Below are 24134 nucleotides of genomic sequence, written 5' to 3' on the forward strand. Positions count from 1 at the left end.
AGAATTAGGGTTTGCATGTGCACATTGGAAAGTTCTTATGGCTTAAACCCATCACTAATCACATTTTAACGTTAGTTAACTAGTTTTGTTTCAAGGTAGTTAATGCATCAGTAGTGTATTTTATACAATACTACTGTAAATCTTCATTTTTCCATTACATTCATACAGTGATATTCTCACATGAGAAATACATACTATTTTTCTAGTAAAGATAGTTTTACAAATATGGAAAACACATATTTATACTATTTCAAGTACAAACATAACTTTTACACTATTTTCAAGAGAACATAACATACAAACAGTTGAGTCGTGGTAGAAAACTACTTTTCATTTAAAGCAGAAAATGTAGGATTTTCTAGGAAGTATACAAATATTTTCATTAGTTAGATACGAACATTTTCACTAAACAAATACAAAGATTTTCACTAGACAGATACAAACATTTTCACTAGACAAATACAAACAATTTCACTAGACAGATACAAACATTTTCACTAGACAAATACAAACATTTTCATGAAACAAATGCAAACATTTGACACTAAAATACTTATGAACTCACCAACTTAAATGTTGATACTCTCTTACAAAATAACTTGTATTCTCACGGAACCAATAGACAGGTACACTAGATCAGTTTTTGAGAAGACGGAGCATGTTCAAGACTCGTCTTTTATTTTGTTATACATTTTTGGTGTCATACAACTATTCACAGAACACACATGTATTAATTATTCTATTAATGCAATGAATGTTGTTTCTTGTTTTACTATTGTACATTGTTATGATACTATACATGACGTCCTCCGCTCCCGAACGTTTCTGCCGTTCTCGGTTTGGGGGTGTGACAGAATCCTAACTGATCGAACTTTTTCACATTGTCAATGTTAAAAATTGAAATATTTACAGTTTAGATTCACATTGTGAATCTACACCGATCGAGATTTTTTTTAGTCGGTGTTGATGTTTATTAATAGAGTAGAAGAAATTAATATTTCGGGATAATTAGTTTTTTTTATAAAAATAAACTTAAATATTGAAAAAACTAACAAAATGAAGTGGGTATTTTTTGAAAAAAAAATCATTTTTTATATATCAACATGGATTTCTACGCAAAGATGACATCAAATCGAGAACAACGGTATATTTGGTTTTTCTTTTCGATAAAAAGAGTGCGCTAAAAAAAATTTAAACGAAAAACAAAGAATTGAGTTTTTTGGTAAGGATGTGGATTTTTTGGTGTAATTCGGTATGCGTGCATCCAATATACAAGTGTACATCTATTTCCTTGACTGTTGTTCATTATGTTATCTGACGCTCACGATTGGTTCCTTGGTTCCTTGTTAATTATGGTTCTTTATTGAAACTCACCCTCTCTCTCTCTCTCTCTCTCTCTCTATATATATATATATATATAGGAGTAGGATCAATTGAGTTATTGAGAACACCAAAAAGGTCGAGAACGCGAGAACACATCTGACCCATTTAAATATTTAACTCTAAGGCTATTATCAAACGGGTAATTTATGTTAATTCTAAAACTATTGGTAGTAAAGTGTAACCTTTAAAATAGCATAAGGGTATAACAGTAATTGAAACTTTAGGTCAATCCTATAATTTCTCATTGCCACACTTATTTCCATTAAAGATTGTCATTTCCCTATTCATCCCCCTCTCATACGATTTTTGTAGCCCTAATCGTGAGAACACCAATCTCCAACGCTGCCTCATCCTTCAGCTGCGCTAGCCCCGAAATTCGTTGAAGCCGCTTATCCACAGAAGTAATGTCACAATCGATCGTGATCAGATTCTTGTCGTCGTTGTTGTCTTCTGCTAGCTGTCAAACTCACCTCGCCGGAGCACAAGAACCAAAAAACATACCATCGCTGACATGAAAGGTCTCTTCAAGTCAAAACCTAAGACGATCTAGATTAAGACGTGGAGAAATTATCGGTAGGAAGAGGGCAAAGCAATTGATCCCTCCAGGTAGAGATGGCAAAAAAACCCGTACCCAACGGGTACCCGAAACCCTAACCCGAGTTGACCGGGTAAATCCCCGAGTTGACCGGGGATGGGGACGGGGATGGGTATTACCCGAATATAAAAAGCGGGGATGAGGATGGTTTTAGCTGTCGGGTACCCATACCCGTACCCGAAACCGGCCCAAATGGGTACCCGATATATATATATATATATATATATATATATAGTATTATTTATGTTTTTATTTTTAATAATGCATAAGCAAATGTTCATTAGACAAAATAAGGTTTTCTAACAATCAAACGTATGGTTTTGGGAAGACTTTTTATTTCTTTTTTTGCAAAGAATGATTTAATTTGTAACCTTGAATGTTATTGTTCGTGTTTGAAGACATTCAGTGATTATAGTGTTATATAGTAGTTCTGTTAGTTTTTGTTTTGTTCGTTAATATATAATTATGAGTAATTTTTCATAAAAGTTCAAAATTTTGTAACGGGGAAAAATCCCCGATTACCTATTGGGGATCCCCGATACCCATTGGGGATGGGGATGGGGATAGATTTTTAATCCCCAATGGGGATGAGGTCGGGTATGGGGATGAGGATGAGGATTCGGGTACGGGGATGGGGAACACGAAACCCGGTATACCTGTACTCATTGCCATCCCTACCTCCAGGTTTGGGAATCATATTCTTACGGCAAATGCATGTATACAATTAAGTAAATATATAGGTTGTGCAATTCTTGCTTTTTAATTTTTAGTGGTGTTAATGATTGACTTTTTAAAATAGGGACATGAAAGCTTTTGAAATTTGACTAAAATATCTTTATTGAAACACATTCGTAGGAAAAGTTTGCCCAGAAAGCTATTTGATGAATTTTTCATATAGAGATATTATTTATTGAACTTAATGATATATATATATATATATATATATATATATATATATATATATATATATATATATATATATATATATATAGATCCGGTAAGAAATTTTTTTTGGTAGGAAGGTAAGAAGCTTTTTTTCTACATATTTTTTTGACAAACAAAAGAAATGAATCACTAGATGATTCATTTGTAAGATGATTCACAAGAAAAAATTCCCAAAAAAACATCTTTATGATTCATTTTTAAGTAAATTAAGAAAAAATTCACTTTTGTGACAATTTTAGTGAATAACAACAAAATCATTGTATAAATGAATCATGGAGATGTTTTTTTGAGAATTTTTTCTTGTGAATCATCTTACAAATGAATCATCTAATGATTCATTTTGTTTGTTCGCGAAAAAAATATGTAGAAAAAAAACTTCTTACTTTCCTACCAAAAATTTCCTTCTTATTTGATCTTGACTCTATATATATATATATATATATATATATATATATATATATATATATATATATATATATATATATATATATATATATATATATATATATATATATGTATGTATGTATGTATTTTAATATGGATTTTTCTGAAGTTCCTTTGGAATCGTTTGAGAAGATAAAATGCGAAGAATTTTGGCTAGAGCAGAATGAAAAACTGTGTTATATTTTGGTTTACTCATCTATGATAGGATGTACATTTAATTATGAATAGCAGGGTATTCATGTGTGAAAAAATGTATTTATTTATGATTAGAAGAATTCATTTTACGAAGAAATGTTAATCTTTATATTATTTTTATTTTGATTAGAAGTACATTCATTTGTGATTAATGATATACATTTATGAATATAATTATAGTTATAGGATTTCATATGCATTTTATATTTGTTCATGTCTCTTCATATATAATTCAATATCATATGTGTTTTTCTAAATCTTTTTCATTTAGTTGATTGTTAATTGTATTTATTTCTTTATTTGACAAAGTGTAGAGGAAATCGAGGTGATTCTACAAATGGAATTTTGGAGTACTAATATACAACCAAACAATACATAGTGGAAGAGATCTCGCCTTATTCATTTATGATTGTATAATAATAATAATAATAATAATAATAATAATAATAATTAATTATTTTTATTATAATTTTTGTTTACGTTGTATTCAAATGTGATTATAGAAAAATAGATATGTATTACATTGTAACTTTTTGTGTTATATTCGTTTATTATTATAACTTAATTTATCTATTCATTCACGATTACAACGGATTCGTATATGACTAGAAATATGTTTTTATTTTTGTATGATTACATATATTCGGTTGAATGATTAATTCATCGATTTTTTTGATATATTGGTAAAAAAATAAAAAAAATAAAAACATTTTTTTAAACATGGTAAAAACGTTTTTTTAATAATCTTATTAATTAAAAATAGATTAAACTCGTTTCTAATATTTAGGTAAAAAAATCAATTAATTAGATAGCATCCCATGATTGTAGGAATTAATTAATTATCCATATTTAGTTATATTGTAAAATTCCTTTTAAGCCCTTGTGGAATGATTGGTCTACAATTGTTCTCGTGTTCTCAATCTTTTAGGTATTCTCATTTGATCATCTCCCTATATATATATATATATATATATATATATATATATATAAGTGTTTATTTTAAACAATTTAAGATATTTATGATTTAATCACATTATCTTTAATTACATATTGGTTAATTAATTTTAAATCGATGATTACTAAATTCAAATTAATTAGATATATTTATCCTCCTAGTTCAATTATTCAGTTTTCAACAGATCAGGACACTAAATTAAACTATAGATAAATCTCAAATTCAAAATTTTAGCTAGAAACTAGAAATCTAAAGAATCAGGTAAGGCGTGCCACATCCTGCGATTAAACATGTTTCTTCTATTTTTTTTCAATTTTAATTTTAGCACTCATAACTAAAACCTAATTGTTGTGATACCATATTGGCTTTTCTATGCATCTTTACACCTGATTTAGACAACAGAAGCATTCAAAAAGAATCCTAAGTGTACATGCACCGTAGATCTAGGCTTGATAACATACTTTCAAAACTATGAAAAACAAACTAACACAAAAGATAAAATACCAACCTTTTAAGTATAATAGTATATTCTTGTATCTATTTGAAGATCACAAACACTTGTGTTGTTCTTGGAAGTTCTAGCGCCCAAAATATGAATGCCTCTAATGGTTTATACCTAAAAGACTAAAACTAGAAACTTTTAGAGAGAGAGAGAGAGAGAGGAGAAACGCTATGAAAAACAATTTTCCCTGCGTTATTGCATGGTTGATTCACCATCTTAATTTTATGATTTTATGATCCGATTTTACAATTCCACTCCAATTCTACCTAAAAATGAGTTTACTAAGATCAAAATCGAAACACATATGTAGGATCATAGAATCGTGCAATTCTACGATCAAAATCATGTTTTTGATAACCTTGCTTTCAAGAGCTTGGAATCACATGAAAATATGAAGACATAGAAGGGTCTTTATATAGTTGTGGTGATTAGCAGAGGTAACTCTGATTTGAATCAATTAAATAGTAAGATTTAATAATGATTCAAATCTTTTTCTTATCTTTTACTTGAATTGATTCTGGAAGCCTCCTACGAGCCCTCAAAACCGTCCACACCATATAGCATTGTTCAACTATTGAACAATTAATATTTGGTCTTTGTGCCTCCAGGTTAATTCTAATTAATCTCAGATTAATTCTTATTAATTTGGGAAAATGTCACTGCAGCACAATGAACTTATGTGTTTTGTCCGAGTCGACCAATTATGTTTTTTTTCTTGCGCAATAGGTCATATAACTTTTACTGTACACGTCAATTAAACCATTATCGTTAGTTTTTAACCATGCATCCGTTAACCAGTTATCTAAATTACATGAATGATCCTTGTGATTTAAATTTCTTTCGTGGTGGATCCCTTACCAGTTATGGTTTGAACTACATGACCAAAACTGACATATTTACGAAACTATGGGGACCGAAGTGTAACATTCTCATCAAGAATCGTTTCCATTGCAGAAAAAGCTTGAGCTTCTTCATCAATGGTGGTGTCATCTTCACAAGGTATGTTTTCTTGAATAAGTCTCAACTTATGTTTTAATCATTAGTTTATTTTTTGTTCTTCACTCAATTTCTTTTTAGTATCCGTGTAGATTGTCTTTAAAATTTTGAGCTTGTGTTTGCATACCGTCTTCCATTTTTTGAATCTATGTTTGAAGATCATCAACTAGTTTTCTTAACATGTCTAAAAGAATAATATGGGATGAAATCGAGGATTCTAAAGTGATCACCATGTTCAAAAGTGTATCAATCGTATCTGCTAATTCTGTAATTATTTGTGGATTCTTCGATACACCTTCCAAGCTTTGATTTGATACGTTTCTGATTTCCAGTTCTTGTTCTAGATCTAATTCCAGATTATAATCTATTTGATTGATTTGAGTCTTTGTTTAGCTTGATCGAATCTCTGGTGTCCTAATTTAACATCGTACCTTAATTTCTTTTGTTGATCTTGTAACATAGCTAAAGTCTCTTGATTTGAATTCAAAACTTCTTCCACCATTAAAGTACCTTAATCGTCTGATTTGAACAGATTGAGATGGAAGATTCCTAATCGTTTTCTAATTCGGCTTCATGGATTCAACTTTATCACGAACACCTCCAGTTTGTGTTTGATTTGGAGCAATTGGCGGATCATTATTAACCGTCGTTGCTTCACTATTTGCACATCTAGATCCATAAACACTACCTTTCGAACTAGATGTAGAAACCGTGGAATTTTGATTCGATTATGTAGAATTTGAATTGAAAAGGAAAGGGTAAATCGAAGAGAATTGGGATGTAATAATCTCATCAAAATCAGAAGAACTAGTTGTACCATTGGGTTGCAAATTTATACTAGCACTGTTCCTATTATTAAAGATTCTAAACCTTGAACCACTGAAGATATTCAAGAACTACATGATAGAAGGATCAAAGGAAGATGATGAGAATGTTACACTTTGGTCTCCAGAGTTTCATAAATGTGGCAATTTTGGTCGTGTAATTTAAAATCATAGCTGGTAAAGGACTCACCACGAAAGAAATTTAAATCATATGTGCCATTTGTGTAATTTAGATAACTGGTTGACAGATGAATGGTTAAAAATTAACGATAATGACTTAATTGACATGTAAAGTAAAAATTAGATGACCTATTACGCAAGGAAAAAAAAATTAGTCAAGTCCATAAGTTCATTGTGCTACAGTAACATTAATCTTATTAATTTCGATTAATTTCTAATTAGTTTCTAACTAGTTTATTAACTTGTGATAAATCAATTAACTAATTATCTCATTCTCTTAATTCTTTTTCTAGCTATTTTGGCTTACCAAAAAAGAAAAAATTTTGTTATTATTCCAAAATTATACCAATTAGGTTATAACATTTTATGCTTACTTCCAACAGCTTGTCCGTGAGCTAGTTGAATAGATGAGCATGAAACTAATCTTGAGTTTAGATGAATTCAAATCGAACCCGTTTTACTCAAACTCTAAATCAAAACTTTTAGGGTCCTATAAACCTCAAAGTCTATATACCTCAAAGTCGATTACACCCATATTCTCATCTCATTACAGAACATAAATACCCTGGGCTACCTCAAGTCAGATTACACCCATATTGTCATCCTATCACAAAACATAAAACACATCTTGATATCAAGATAACCCTGAGGAAACATTTTAGTCATTGCGTATGTCCACCGGTCCATGTGACCAAAAACACGGATTCTTTACCTAATTCTAATGCATCTGTAGTCCCTTTCTAGAAACTGACATGTCAAGCCACCTTCCTCCGCAGTCCAACGGGGTGGCGCCAAAATTCATACCCTTTTCCAGAAACACCAATGAACAGTTTCTGTTTACGTCACCCCCAAAGTAGTAATTTCAATTTTCAAATACCACCTGTCAAATAACGTCGGCTTCCGCAGGTCCACAGCGGTCCGCCATAACTGACCGCCACTAACAACCTCCCAACTCCTAATTAACCCCACTACAAAGCTGATTACATTCATTTCGTTATAGAAATCAATGGAGCTGCAGACCAATTTGGAAGAAGATGCTGACTTAAATGATATTACGAAGAAGAAGAATAAGAGAAGCAGCAAATCATTGATTATGAAGAAATTAAGTTGTTTCAGATCATCGGACTATGGACACCCGACGATTGAGGCAGTCGACAACCACGGTAACGTCGATATGGAATCGGCTTCCACAGTCGCAGATAAAGATCATTGTCCGACTCACCTAGTTGTTATGGTGAATGGCTTAATTGGCAGGTTAGTGCTTATCTAATCTATTTTGGCTAATTGCACACTAATCCTAAAAATAGAAGAAGCACGCTTTTGTGCTTTTACTTTAGAACCTGCTCAAAATTAGTTAAGGAACTACTTGGCATTTCAAATTAATCTGTGGAAACATTCATAATTTTGTCAAATCCTAACCCTAATCCTGCAGTGCTCGGAATTGGAGATTTGCTGCAAAACAATTCTTAAAGAAGTATCCCAAGGATCTTATTGTTCACTGTAAGTTTCAGAAGATATTTCTTGGTTCTGCATACCAAATATTTATGTACTTGATGTTAACATTACTGGAAGCTGAGAAAAAGAAAATCACAAAGAATTAGTCTTGGTTAAAAGTATCGTTGAACTTTGCTTGTATTATTTTTTTTATTTACCATACTATGTCTTGTGTATGGATATGCTCTACAGGCAGCAGACGTAACTCTGCACTAGCAACACTTGATGGAATTGATGTGATGGGAAGCAGATTAGCAGATGAGGTGAGTATGTTCCTTCTGTTTTTAGGGTTAAATGCAAGACCTAGAAAAAATATTTTTTATTTGTACGTTGATGATTTCTGTTGCTGCTATGACAATGACAGCATTGTAGTTTGAAGTGAAAGTGGTGGTTTAATTTGGTTGCAGGTGATATCTGTGATAGCACGCAATCCTAATGTGGAAAAGATTTCATTTATAGGTCACTCACTTGGTGGCCTAATATCAAGATATGCTATTGCTAAGCTCTACACACAAAATCAAACATACCAAGACAGATCTGGGAAAATTGCTGGAATTGAGGCTATTAACTTTATTACAGTTGCGACTCCACACCTTGGTTCAAGAGGACATAGACAGGTTTGTAAATTGAGGGATTATGAGTTTATTTGGAAATAGTTGATGGAATTTTGTTAGTGGTTTCAGGTCCCAATGTTCTGTGGAGTTAGAGGCCTTGAAAAAGTAGGGTACCACAGTTCAGTGGTGGTTAGAAGAACAGGAAGACATCTATATTTGAAAGACAAGGCTAATGGACAGACCCCTCTCTTGGTTCAGATGGCCAATGATTCACAAGACCTGAAGTTCATGTAAGTCTTTCCATGACATGACATCCCTTTTTGACATTCAGCTAAACACACTACAAAAGAAGGAGCTGTCTGTTTGCTTGAATTTCTGCTTTCGTTTTGTAGATCCGCATTGCAGTCTTTCAAACGCCGTGTTGTTTATGCAAATGTCCATTCTGACCGTATCCTAATTATTTTTTCCTGAAAAAATCTGCCCTTAAGTTTTGGATGTTTTTGTTTTTCCTTAACTCAAACACCTGAAATAGATCTTGTGGGATGGAGCACATCATCAATCCGTCATCAGATTCAGCTGCCTAAGGTAAAAAAAATATATATATATATTACTACCGGGTATAGTGTAATTAATTTATGGGTTTAGGTCATTTTTAGTCCCTTAACTTTTGGTTTTGTGCTCATTTGGTCACTTTAACTTTTTTTAAGTTTTAAAAGGTCATCAAACTTTTTGTTTTGTGTTCATTTACTCACTTAATTTTTGGTTTGATCACATTTAGTCACCTAACTTTTAAAATTGTGCTCATTTAGTCACTAAACTTTTAAATTTTTTCAAAAGTTTAGTGACTAAATTAGCACAATTTTAAAAGTTAGGTGTCTAAATGAGCACAAATCTAAAAGTTAAGTAACCAAACCAAAAGTTAAGTGACTAAATGAGCACAAAGTCAAAAGTTTGATGACCTTTTAAAATTAAAAAAAAAAAAAATAAGTGACCAGATGAGCACAAAACCAAAAGTTAAGTGATCAAAAATAACCTAAACCCTTAATTTATCTCACTATTTTTTATTTTTATAGATTAAAAATCTTGTGAGAAGTGGTAGATATCCCCATATTCTCAAGGAAGATGCAGAAAATATCACAAAACAAGAAACCTCTCTGGACCCACAGCCCAAAACCCACAAGAAGACTAAATCAGCCACTGCCACCATGGAAGGTACCAACTCATTATTCATCTGCTGACTTATGAATTCTAATACCATCAATTAAAAATGCAGAAATGATGATTAAAGGATTGAGTAAAATAAGCTGGGAACGGGTTGATGTCAGCTTTAAAGGAAGTAAGCAAAGATACCTTGCACACAATACAATCCAGGCAAGCATCATGTTTCTTTACATTTCAATCTCTTTCTTTATTATTATTATTATTGTTGTTCAAACTTAAAATAAAATTTCCATTTATTAAATCTAGTCTTCCATAATAAACCCATATCCTGATGTCTATCTCTATGTAGAGAAAAAGAATCGGTCTTTCAATCTTTTCATGGATGTTTCAACTGTTTTGATAGAGTTTAAACATATCAAATAGTATGTTTAAAAAAAATGAAAAAGACTAGTGCTTTTCTTTAATCTTGAAAACGGTGATTTCACCCATTGACCAAAAAGTTAAAAAGTTCATGCCACAGAGATGGAAAAGCAAAAGGATTCCTTTTTATGGTAGAACGGCCAAATTAGGTATTAAAATTTGACAAAGATAAACTCTTTCAACTCAAAAAGGTAAAAATTTTATTGTCATAATTCTTCCCAACCCAACGCAGAACAGATTATGATGATTGCTTTAGATCCAAATTTATTAAAATTCCAATATCATTTTTTCCAAAAACATTCTATTTTATAAACCAAATGACTCCCTATTGACATGACAATACAAAACAGAAAAGAATAGAACACTCATTCAATTATGACTCTACAAATTGTGCCAGAACTCAAAAGGTGTGATTGGCTTTTGATCTCTCGTATGTGTAAAAAGATGTAAACGCCCTCTTTGTCCCCATTATTGAAAATAGCCTAAAAAGTTTGCTCACAAACTCAAATATGAGGAACAAACTAACTGCCACGTTTCTGAATCCTTTTGTTTGTTTGTTTAATTATTGGCACCGACAGGTAAATACCCCATGGATGAATTCTGATGGGGCAGACGTCATACAACACATGGTTGATAATTTTTTGGTGTAGATTCCTTAGGAACCAACATGTATCATGTATGTATCATTCCTCCCTACCATTTATATCCATATCCATATATTCGTCTAACTTGTATATATATGATTTCCACAACTTTAATATTTTTGTATAAGTTATTTAATTTTCAGAAAAATATTGATTGCAGTAGGATATTATCTTGAAATGCAGTGTAAAAATGAATACACTAAAAACGTGCAGGTTTTGTGGAGTGGTATGCACCCTTGTGGTTACCAAAGAATGATATAACATCACACAAACACAAAATCAAATTACAAATCATTATAATTTGAATTTAAGACAATGGTATGAAATAGAATGACGAGTTGTTGTCACAATTTTGTTGATCTAGTAATTTAGAGGAATAAGGTTAAGTGATGATAACTCACTCTTACCTACTTTTGGCATTAGAGTTTTGTTCTTGTATTATTTAAATTTATATCACATGTTTAACTAGTACTTTCTTTTGACAATTACTTAAGCTCTTTCTGGCCTCTTGCGCTGTGTAGACAGCGCGTAGATGTTTTGCAAAATGTTTGTTTTTTAGTTGATCTAAAAATGTTTATGTGTCCTCTTCTTGATGTAGACATGGACCTATCTCTTCTAGCATCTTATTACCTCTTCTTACTTCTCTCATTATATATATATATATATATATATATATATATATATATATATATATATATATATATATATATATATATAGAGAGAGAGAGAGAGAGAGAGAGAGGCAGAATCAATGGCGAACTCTTTTGACGGAGTGAACCAACGAACCAACATTACAAAATTTCGATTTTTGTGGCTAGAGATGCGTCTAACAACACTTCAACCTCTTCAAATCGACACAAGGCAATGCCAATGCTTCGAAGCCACTGAACGTAAACAAGATTGAAAAGTAAACTTTAAAAAAAATTCTTATGCATTTGATTGATGCATTGCTTTGTTTTCCTATTTGTTTCATTGAAACCTAATTACTAAATTATTGTTCGGTTATAGAGATTGAAATTTTATTAATTTGAAGTAAACTTTAAAAAATATTGTATGCATTTGATTGATGTATTTTTTAATTTTTTTTGTGGAACTATTTGATTCTTGAATTATTTCTGTTTTGTTTCTGCATATATCTCAAGACCTAGAAAGTATACATTTATATGATGTTACCATATCAAGATTGTCCTCGTACAATTTCTTTGTATGATTTTGATTCTAATGACGAGATGATAATTTGAAAGTCTTTCTTTAATCTGCTAAATTTGTTATGTTGTCCAACCATATCCTCATATCCTCCTAGTGTATTGTATTTCTATTTTTCCATACAATTTCAGTTACATTTATTGTCATCTTGATGACTTTTGGTCTAAATGTTTTACAATAGATTAACTATTATAATTTTTTCTCATTTAACATGATTTTCATTTCTAATAAGTATAACATATATTCTAGGCTTTAACATGTTAACATTATCTTGCTTTTTGATCATCTTAATACCATAGTTTTTAAAGAAAGGTGACATTTTTCTTATCACATCTAATAAGCTTTATACCATGGTTTTAAAAGTTGAAGGTGGATTTTACTCTTATTACCTTTGGTTACCTATTGGAACAGTATTTGTCACACCCCCAAAACCGATGAACGGCGGAAACGTTCTGGGGTGGAGGACGTCATGTACAGTATCACTACAATGCAAAGTAGTAAACAAGCAACAACATCATCCATTGAATTAATAGTATAATTTCATAAGTGTGTTATGTCAAGTTATATAGACACCAAAAATTATATACATCAAAATAAAAGAGGAGTCTTGAACGAGCTCCTTCTTCTCAAAACCTGGCACCAGTACATGTCTACTGACAACCTGAGAATACAAATTATTTTGAAAGCGAGTATCAACTTTAAAGCTGGTGAGATCATAAGTATATTAGTGTTTGTGTTTGTATGAAAGCAATTGTAAGATGTACTGTGTATGTTTGTAAAAGTGTCGTATTGATTTAACTCTCCTAGAAAACCCTATGTTTTCTACTAACAGTAGCCTTCTACCAAGGCATCTAGTATTTGTGTGTGTGTCTCTTGTAAAAGTGTGTATTTTCCCAAATCCGACTACTATTAACCAAAATATAGTTGTTACATTATTACTTATTGTGTGAATATCACAAAGTAAAAAGTAAAGGGAAAATGTTATAGTACTGTAATGTAGTAATTAGTAACTACTACTGTACTAACTACCTTATACGTAATGTAAATTTTAAGGTAACATGTGATCGGCCTGTATCTTGCTACCGACTTAGCTGAAAAACGACAATGTAAGATGCCGTAAAAATGACGTTTGGCACCCGTAGACTTGCAAGTCCCACTGTAGCGAGCAGCAAGGTGTAGGATAGTCAATCCAGTATAGATCTATACGCAAACTCAATACGCTCCACAATGAAGGAGATTCTGATACAAAAACAGTCATGGCAGGTAGTGCCATGCCCTGCTTAATTGTCACACCCCAAAACCGAGAACGGCGGAATGTTCTGGGGTGGAGGACGTCATGTACAGTATCACAACAATGAAAAATAGTAAACAAGCAACAACATCATCCATTGCATTAATAATATAATTTTAATACAAGTGTGTTCTGTCAAAATATAATAGACACTAAAGAATAAATCAAAATGAAAGATGCGTCTTGAACGAGCACCATCTTCTCTGAACCTTGCATCGGTACCTGTCTATGGTTGACCTGAGGATACAAGTTATTTTGAAAGAGAGTATCAGTTTTAAAGCTGGTGAGATCATAAGTATTTTAGTGTCTTAATTTGTATGTAAGTATTTGTATGTATATGAACTGTAAGTATTGAAAATGTATATGAATTGTAAGTATGAAAATGTTTTGAATGATCCTAGGAAGCCCTATGTTTCCTACTAATCGTATCCTTCTACCAAGGCATCTAGTGTCTGTGTGTGTCTCTTGTAAGAGTGTGTATTTTCCCAAATCTGACTATCATTAATAAAAAATATAGTTTCTACATTTTCGTGCGTCGTGTGAAAATTCACGAAGTGAATGTAATGGGAAAATGAAATAGTACTATGGTGTAGTCTCGAACTACAACCGTACTAATTACCTTAAGTCTAGGGTAATTTTGTGAGTACTGTAGTATTTGTAATAAGTGACTATTTCTGTACTCCTATTGCCTTATTTGAGGGATAAGGCATAATGTGATGGCTAGATCCCAGGCTAGACGCTCCCCTATCAAAGGGATTTTGAGACCTTTACACGCCCATGCATATATGCACGCCGTGACACATCCACATTACTATGATCATGTATACCCGATATAACTATCACAATTGCGTTGTGATTCATCGGTATAGTTAGATCCTAAACTTGTTCCATGCTATAGCACCTAGTGATGTATGTCCTATCATCGTATATGTAAGCGTACTCATGTAAACGTATCTATGTAAATGTACTCATGTAGATGTAATCATGTAAACGTATTCATGTAAATGTACTCATGTAATAGTATAGTAGTGTACTGTAATGTTCTACGTGTGCTAGCTGTAATGTGTGCTCTCTCTCTATCTAGCATGTATAGTAATGTACTGTACTATACTAGCTGTAATGTATGTTCTCTCTATCTAGCAAGTATTGAATCATGAATGAACTGACTCATTGTATGATATCGTGTTCTAATAATAGTTCTAGTATCTTCCTAAACTACCCATATGGTAGCTTACTAGTAATGTAACTGGTACGTATGAACATGGGAGTATATCCTTGCTACCCAAGGGTATTGAATTGACTGGAAGAACCTTTATGACTATATATGTACACATGATACATAACTAATATTTAAACGACCTTCGGACGGATACCTGATACTCACCAGACCACATCCAAATCAAGGAAAAGGAAATAAAGAGGATAGCCTTCCTAAGTCCTTTAAACATTTGTTATATAACTATACATATATAGGCATGCAATTTATAATATAAAAGCATAAAATATGTTTTGTAAAATCTTTAAAGAGTTTAAACTACTAAGAAAGGTGACTTGATGTCAGTTTGTAAAATGGTTTGAAAGCAGTATATAAGAACAGATATAAGTATAAGGAAAACCTTTGTTTGAAACACTATTGTATCAGAGTTTTGAAAAGAAACATTCAGTAAGTATGACAGTTTGATAAAGAGTTTTAAACAAGTAAAAAACGTTTTGGAAAGCTATTTGAAGTAATCTGTTTGGTAACACACCTAAAAGTGTAGTAAGTACATTTGTATGCTAGTTATTAATCACATGTGGTTGATGTAATAACTAGCATGATTTGACTTGTATCCCCCCCATAAAACCATTTAAAAACATTTAAAAGATAGATTAAGGGGGTATGAACTCACTTGTAGTGAGTGGTTCTGATGACGATGTTGGATCAGTTTCTAAGTGCCAAGTGGTGACTTGAGTACACATGCGAATCCTATTTAGCATATACTGATACATATATGAATATAATTAGTGTTATGAGCAACTAATTATTGAATTGGGACCACCTTAGAGACTAGTAAACACTTATATTGAAATTTTACAATCATATATGATTGTACTGTGACATCCCCAATTTCACGGCCAAAAAAGACCGATTTGTTTACGCTTTGTTTTATAAATCAGAGTGATCGTTTAAAGAAAACGGTTGTATAATTTGTTCCCAAAATAAAATATGATAACCATTTATCAAAAAATTTCTCAAAGAGAATGTATTTTCATTAAATAATAAAACCTCGGCATGTCATGTTCCGATACAGACCAAAAGCATAAACAATATAAAATAGACCTTACAACAGTTATTTATAACTACTGATCTATAATCCAAAACCTCTCGTCAAGTCCACCAACTTATACTCTTGTGTCATTACCTGTAATGCAAAGAAAACTGAGTGGGTCAGGCTTGGGAGCCTGGTGAGCATATAGGGTTTTCAACCTACAATAATACAATTATTATATTCAATCATTAAACAAACAACCTAATTACCCATCCCCATTATATTCTTTACTCTTAAGGTTTTACCCTAAGAATCATCTATTCGTTCACTCCATATTAGGCACTAAGAAAATAGCTGCTAGGGTTCTTTCGTAAAGCACTAATTCCATAGCTGCTATGGCTCATTCATCGGGTACTAAATCCATAACTACCAGTGTAGGTACTAAGTCCATAGCTACCAACGTTTATCTAACAGTACTAAATCCATAGCTACCGGTGTAGGTACTAAGTCCATAGCTACCAACGTTTGTCTATACGGTACTAAATCCATAGCTACCAAGGATCATCTATACATTACTAAATCCATAGCTACCAAGGTTCATCTATACAGTACTAAATCCATAGCTACCAAGATTCATCTATACAGTACTAAATCCATAGCTACCAAGGTTCATCTATACAATACTAAATCCATAGCTACCAAGGTTCATCTATATAGTACTAAATCCATAGCTACCAAGGTTCATCTATACAGTACTAAATCCATAGCTACCAAGGTTCATCTATACAATACTAAATCCATAGCTACCAAGGTTCATCTATATAGTACTAAATCCATAGCTACCAAGGTTCATCTATACAGTACTAAATCCATAGCTACCAAGGTTCATCTCTACAGTACTAAATCCATAGCTACCGAGGTTTATCTTTCGTCTCATCCTCAAACTCATCCTTCATCACACACCAATTATTTCGTCTACCCATGTTCTACCCAACATATTTGTAGAGATAAAATACATATATAGTTTAACTCATTTAACACTTGTATAAAACATCAATTTCATGCCCATTTCAAATAGACAAATAATATATAACACATAGCACGTATTTCATAGCTAATACTTTATATTTATGTGTTAGAAGAAAGTTACCACACACTCACACATATGAACAACAATATACTTAATACATTCAAACAATACTTGTATTATTATCGTGTTTGTGAAAGGGACTATACACTCACTTGATCAGAAGATGATCGGACAACACTATAGCTCTAAGAGTAGTATTCTTCGGTGAAACCGGGATATCTTCACACACCGGGTTTCTCGCGGATAGAGCTTCGGCTCGGAAACTCTTTTCTTCTTGGGATCTTCGGGGCTTCGGGACTCGCTTCGGGTCTCGGGGTTGATACCGGGGCTTCGGGGGGTTAAAATAGGGCTTAGAGGGTGTATCGGGAGTGGGATAGAAGGGATGGAGCAACCATAGTCGGCTGGCCCTTCAAATCTATTTATAGGGCAAATTTGGCCCTTGCCACGTTGTGGGATCCTTTTTCCACTTCGTGGGCATGGTCGTCACTGCATACGTCATCGCAAGTTGCATCTGGGGGACTCCCGGAGGTGTCAGGAGACTTTCCACGTTGTGGCACTGCTTGCCACGTCGTGGTCTCTGACAGTTTTGGGGTTTCGCTCCCCGAACTTCAGAAATTCATAACTTTCGCATATGAACTCCGTTTTCGACGTTCTTTATATCGCCGCGAAGGTGAGATTATGCTCTACAAATCTCGTTTAGAATCCATTGGCTAATTTTGAGTTTATTTTTAATATATTATAATTATATTACTTATATATTATTTTTAGTAGGTCGGGACAGGAAAACTCCGTTATAAACTCATAACTCCTTCGTCTGACGTCCGTTTTCGTCCGTCTTTCCATCATTGCACTAATATCGATGAGATCTTCAATTCTCATTTAGATCACTAAGGATAGATATCTATCTACCTTAAATTCACTATTTACGTCGCGCTGGGTCGCGCTAGGTCATGCCGGTTCTGTCGCGAAACTTCGACAGGTCATAACTTCTTCGTTATAACTCGGATTTTGGCGTTCTTTATATGCACCGAAACCTTGTGACATATACTAGAACTTGGTTAAGATTAATCCTTCTAAATAGTTTTCCATAAAAAAGTCATTTTTGATGCTTATCGTCTCTAAATTGACTAGCCCTGATCTACGGGCGTTACAACTATCTCCCCCTTAGGATGATTACATCCCGGAATCATCAACGAAATAGGATTCGTATACTGACTCCATAAGTTATCTCTCCATCCTAAGTATTAACCTTGATGCTTAATCCTGCATCTGCTCTTCGTACTATGTTGGACGTTCAATCATAACCTTCGAGTTACAAAATAAATCCTTTTTGAGGACTCCTTCTTCTTCTTAGGATAAATACTTTCATTTATCTATTGTAACAGACCGATGGGTCATGTTCTAATGACCTCTCATCGTTTGATGCAACGCTTAGACTCAAGTCTCTTAGAGTCAAATTCCAGAATGGATTATACCTTCCTTCATATTCTAATGTGATATATTCACATTTTATCATGTAGCATTCTAGCTACTAACTTCTTTAACAACGAGCGTGATGCTATTGATCGCATTGATTTCAATCTTCTGACTTAAGTCAGATGCGACATCAAACTCGATTCTCAGAACCACGTAACAAACTTATCGTAGTCGGACTCAATTTGATATGACCACTAGGGTCAGAATATCAGTCATCTTTTTAGTCATTACCGAAACAATGGTAACGACATACTTGAATAAAACGAGACCAAATCACTAGCTTCTTGGTAACCTTGTGACTTTCCCTGATCCAAGCGTGAGTCCTATGCTTCCAGTAGCATAGATCTCCACTACTATTCACACCTACTCATACTCATCCCAAGTATTGTCTCGCAGTCCCCAAGTCCTAAAATCACAAAACAATTTAACACATACTAATGTGTCCAATTAATCATAAAAATTATCCTAGACTCTACTAGGACTTCTTCCATGCGTATCTTCTATCATCAATCAAACTTCAACTCGATTGGTGATGGAAATTCTAGATTATGGGACAACTTCAAGAATTACACCAATCGTTCCATCATCCTGCCAATCGAAGGTGTACTTCAGACGTACCGTACTCCTCTAAACATTCTGTTATTTTATCAAACATAAACTAAAGGCAAGACACCACTCTTACGATATCTTCCGATAGGTTTCATTCACTATCATAAGCCTTTCATTTCCTCCATTTACTCAATCTACGAGTCTTCACCATAACGTTTTGTACATCCAAACAGACGTTCGGTGCACCGGACGAGAATTTAAGATAAGAAAGCTTTATTTACGATAGATGTATAAATCTCCTTGTCACTCCGAAACGTTTACATGCTAGTTCTAATACCGTAGTCGTACGCTTAGAATCCTAAACACATAAGGTTTCCAGATCCGGTCGGCAACATACCATAGATCCGAACAAACAATATCATATATGGAAAACATATAGCATTTAGCACATAAAAGCATTTTAGGCATCTTTCCTAAAATATACTAGTGCTTGTGTCTTAAAATATGGTAGACACTCATCTCACAATCATCGCTTAGCATTCTAAGTTTAAGTCTAGAAATCCTAAAAATTCCTAGTTCGCTTAAACTAATGCTCTGATACCAACTGTGACATCCCCAATTTCACGGCCAGAAAAGACCGATTTGTTTATGCTTCGTTTTATAAATCAGAGTGATCGTTTAAAGAAAACGGTTGCAGAATTTGTTCCAAAAATAAAATATGATAACCATTTATCAAAACATTTCTCAAAGAGAATGTATTTTCATTAAATAATAAAACCTCGGGATGTCATGTTCCGATACAGACCAAAAGCATAAACAATATAAAATAGACCTTACAACAGTTATTTATAACTACTAATCTATAATCCAAAACCTCTCATCAAGTCCACTAACTTATACTCTTGTCTCATTACCTGTAATGCAAAGAAAACTGAGTGGGTCAGGCTTGGGAGCCTGGTGAGCATATAGGGTTTTCAACCCACAATAATACAATTATTATATTCAATCACTAAACAAACAACCTAATTACCCATCCCCATTATATTCTTTACTCTTAAGGTTTTACCCTAAGAATCATCTATTCGTTCACTCCGTATTAGGCACTAAGACAATAGCTGCTAGGGTTCTTTCGTAAAGCACTAATTCCATAGCTGCTATGGCTCATTCATCGGGTACTAAATCCATAACTACCAGTGTAGGTACTAAGTCCATAGCTACCAACGTTTATCTAACAGTACTAAATCCATAGCTACAGGTGTAGGTACTAAGTCCATAGCTACCAACGTTTGTCTATACGGTACTAAATCCATAGCTACCAAGGTTCATCTATACAGTACTACATCCATAGCTACCAAGGTTCATCTATACAGTACTAAATCCATAGCTACCAAGGTTCATCTATACAGTACTAAATCCATAGCTACCAAGATTCATCTATACAGTACTAAATCCATAGCTACCAAGGTTCATCTATACAGTACTAAATCCATAGCTACCAAGGTTCATCTATACAGTACTAAATCCATAGCTACCAAGGTTCATCTATATAGTACTAAATCCATAGCTACCAAGGTTCATCTATACAGTACTAAATCCATAGCTACCAAGGTTCATCTATACAGTACTAAATCCATAGCTACCAAGGTTCATCTATATAGTACTAAATCCATAGCTACCAAGGTTCATCTATACAGTACTAAATCCATAGCTACCAAGGTTCATCTATACAGTACTAAATCCATAGCTACCGAGGTTTATCTTTCGTCTCATCCTCAAACTCATCCTTCATCACACACCAATTATTTCATCTACCCATGTTCTACCCAACATATTTGTAGAGATAAAATACATATATAGTTTAACTCATTTAACACTTGTATAAAACATCAATTTCATGCCCATTTCAAATAGACAAATAATATATAACACATAGCATGTATTTCATAGCTAATACTTTATATTTATGTGTTAGAAGAAAGTTACCACACACTCACACATATGAACAACAATATACTTAATACATTCAAACAATACTTGTATTATTATCGTGTTTGTGAAAGGGACTATACACTCACTTGATCAGAAGATGATCGGACAACACTACAGCTCTAAGAGTAGTATTCTTCGGTGAAACCGGGATATCTTCACACACCGGGTTTCTCGCGGATAGAGCTTCGGCTCGGAAACTCTTTTCTTCTTGGGATCTTCGGGGCTTCGGGACTCGCTTCGGGTCTCGGGGTTGATACCGGGGCTTCGGGGGGTTAAAATAGGGCTTAGAGGGTGTATCGGGAGTGGGATAGAAGGGATGGAGCAACCATAGTCGGCTGGCCCTTCAAATCTATTTATAGGGCAAATTTGGCCCTTGCCACGTTGTGGGATCCTTTTTCCACTTCGTGGGCATGGTCGTTACTGCATACGTCATCGCAAGTTGCATCTGGGGGACTCCCGGAGGTGTCAGGAGACTTTCCACGTTGTGGCACTGCTTGCCACGTCGTGGTCTCTGACAGTTTTGGGATTTCGCTCCCCGAACTTCAGAAATTCATAACTTTCGCATACGAACTCCGTTTTCGACGTTCTTTATATCGCTGCGAAGGTGAGATTATGCCCTACAAATCTCGTTTAGAATCCATTGGCTAATTTTGAGTTTATTTTTAATATATGATATTATATTACTTATATATTATTTTTAGTAGGTCGGGACAGGAAAACTCCGTTATAAACTCATAACTCCTTCGTCTGACGTCCGTTTTCGTCCGTCTTTCCATCATTGCACTAATATCGATGAGATCTTCAATTCTCATTTAGATCACTAAGGATAGATATCTATCTACCTTAAATTCACTATTTACGTCGCGCTAGGTCGTGCCGGTTCTATCGCGAAACTTCGACAGGTCATAACTTCTTCGTTATAACTCGGATTTTGGCGTTCTTTATATGCACCGAAACCTTGTGACATATACTAGAACTTGGTTAAGATTAATCCTTCTAAATAGTTTTCCATAAAAAAGTCATTTTTGATGCTTATCGTCTCTAAATTGACTAGCCCTGATCTACGGGCGTTACATGTACGAAGGGTTATAAGGCTATACAAGAGAGTGTATGGCCAAAATACACACTACATGTGTGTGTGTGGCAAGGTGTGCTGCCAGCATGTGTGTGCGGCCAGGTGTGATGCCAGAAGTTGTGTGCTGCCAGAAAACATGGTGTTCTTGGTGTTCATGGTTAAAGATGTTACCTTTTATGAAGATCCTCAAGGAGATTTGGATGATACTTGAGAGGATTTCGGGTCCTAGCCTTGAAGAAGTGTAGAATGTGTTCAAAAATGTCTAAGTCTTGAATATATAGGGGAGTGTGCGGTTGGGATGGGTGTGAGGCCGCACACCCTTGTGTGCAGCCGCACACACCTTGTGTTGGTGTGATTAGCTCGATTTCAAGGCGATACACCCACAATACTTATCCCACGACTCCTACCCTGCTTATACTAGTCTTTAAACTCTCTATTTGACTCCAAACAGTGCTAGAAAATAGTAAAAACGTGTTTAACTTTGATAAGAAATGAAGAATGTAAAATAGAAATTTTTGGGTTGTCAAATTAATGGCTCACATAAATGTGGTTAATGTATATGCAATGTGATTTGTAGGGGTGCAAACGAGCCGGCTCGAGCTCGTTTAAGTTATATAAGGCTCGAGCTCAAGCTTGGCTCGATTCGAGCTTCCTTGTACTGAGCTCGGCTCGAGCTCGTAAAGAATTATACAAGCTCAGCTCGGGCTCGGGCTCGACTCGTTTTTTATATGACGTGTCTAAATGAGCTTAAGCTCGGCTCGAGCTTGTTAAGAAGCTCGTTTACTAATACCCTAAATTCATAATTCCCCTAATATGTTTTTATTTTAATATATATAAATAATATTAAATTATATTATAGAAAGGCTCGTTTAGGCTCGCGAGCCTAATCAAGCTTAATGACATAGGCTTGAGCTCGAGCTCGTTTAATAAACGAGCTTAATATTAAGCTCGAGCTTGGCTCGGGCTCGTTTAAAATCGATTTCGAGTCGAGCTTTTAACGATCCGATCTCGAGTAGCTCGCGAGTAGCTTGACTCGTTTGCACCCCTAGTGATTTGTGAGCTAGATGTATTGTGTGTTCTTTCTCTGTCTAGCCTGTATGTTTGTTTCTCATCATAGTGTCTATAGTTTGTTTCTCATCACTCTGTTTCATGTTTGATTCTCATCATAGTATGTATTGACTCATGTATGAACTAACTCATTGTATGTTTCATTGTTCTAGTAATAGTATCTTCCTACACTACCCCTATGGTAGCTTACTAGTAAAGTATGAACATGTTTGTATACCCTTGCTACCCAAGGGCATGGAATTGAATGAAAGAAATAACCTTTTTATATCTATATACATATACATAATATATCACTAGGATTCAAACGACCTTCGGACAACTAACCTTGATACCCTAAGACCACATCAAACAAGAACAGGAAGTAGGGTAGACTAGCAGTCCTAAGTCTTTTCAATCCTACTTATATAACTATATTTATACAGATACACAGAATATAAGTTTAAAAGAGTTTAAGTAAAAGTATTTGACAATTAAACGAGTTTGTAAGACAGTTTGAGGTAAAACAATTTGATAAATAGCTTGGAAAGTAAGAAAACCATTTGCTTGGTAGTCATTAATCACATGTGATTAATATAATAACTATAATTGTTCAACTTGTATTCCCACCAATAAAAGCATTTAAAAACATTTCAAAGGTTAATTTAGGGGTATGAACTCACCTATAGCGAGTGGTTCTGATGACAATGTTGGATCAGTTGCTAAGTACCAAGTGGTGACTTGAGTACACACGGGAATCCTATTTAGCATATATTGGCACATATACGAATATAATTAGTGTTATGAACAACTAATTAATGAATTGGGACCACCTTAGGGACTAGTAAGCACTTATATTGAAGTGTTACAACC

At 33.9% G+C, this 24134-nt stretch overlaps 1 protein-coding gene across 3 annotated transcripts; it reads left to right on the forward strand.

Annotated features, from left to right (window-relative positions):
* Positions 1-7593: 7593 nt before the first annotated feature.
* LOC145074304 (lipid droplet phospholipase 1-like) lies at positions 7594-12361 on the forward strand. Of its 3 annotated transcripts, none has more exons than XM_079020705.1 (11): positions 7594-8273; positions 8452-8519; positions 8706-8776; positions 8921-9130; positions 9197-9357; positions 9460-9515; positions 9600-9652; positions 10141-10279; positions 10341-10438; positions 11227-11324; positions 11891-12361. In XM_079020705.1, the coding sequence occupies exons 1-10, from the start codon at positions 8026-8028 to the stop codon at positions 11296-11298; spliced, it is 1176 nt and encodes a 391-aa protein (XP_078876831.1). In that variant the 5' UTR covers positions 7594-8025; the 3' UTR covers positions 11299-11324; positions 11891-12361. The 3 variants fall into 3 exon arrangements, with proteins under 3 accessions (XP_078876831.1, XP_078876832.1, XP_078876830.1); XM_079020706.1 differs by lacking the exon at positions 11891-12361 and adding an exon at positions 11506-11854; XM_079020704.1 differs by lacking the exon at positions 11891-12361 and having other exon boundaries at positions 11227-11440.
* The last annotated feature ends 11773 nt before the right edge of the window (positions 12362-24134 follow it).

The sequence above is a fragment of the Lactuca serriola genome, chromosome 9, assembly GCF_051521515.1.
Source record: "Lactuca serriola cultivar US96UC23 chromosome 9, Lser_US96UC23_V15, whole genome shotgun sequence".
Taxonomy (NCBI): Eukaryota; Viridiplantae; Streptophyta; class Magnoliopsida; order Asterales; family Asteraceae; genus Lactuca; species Lactuca serriola.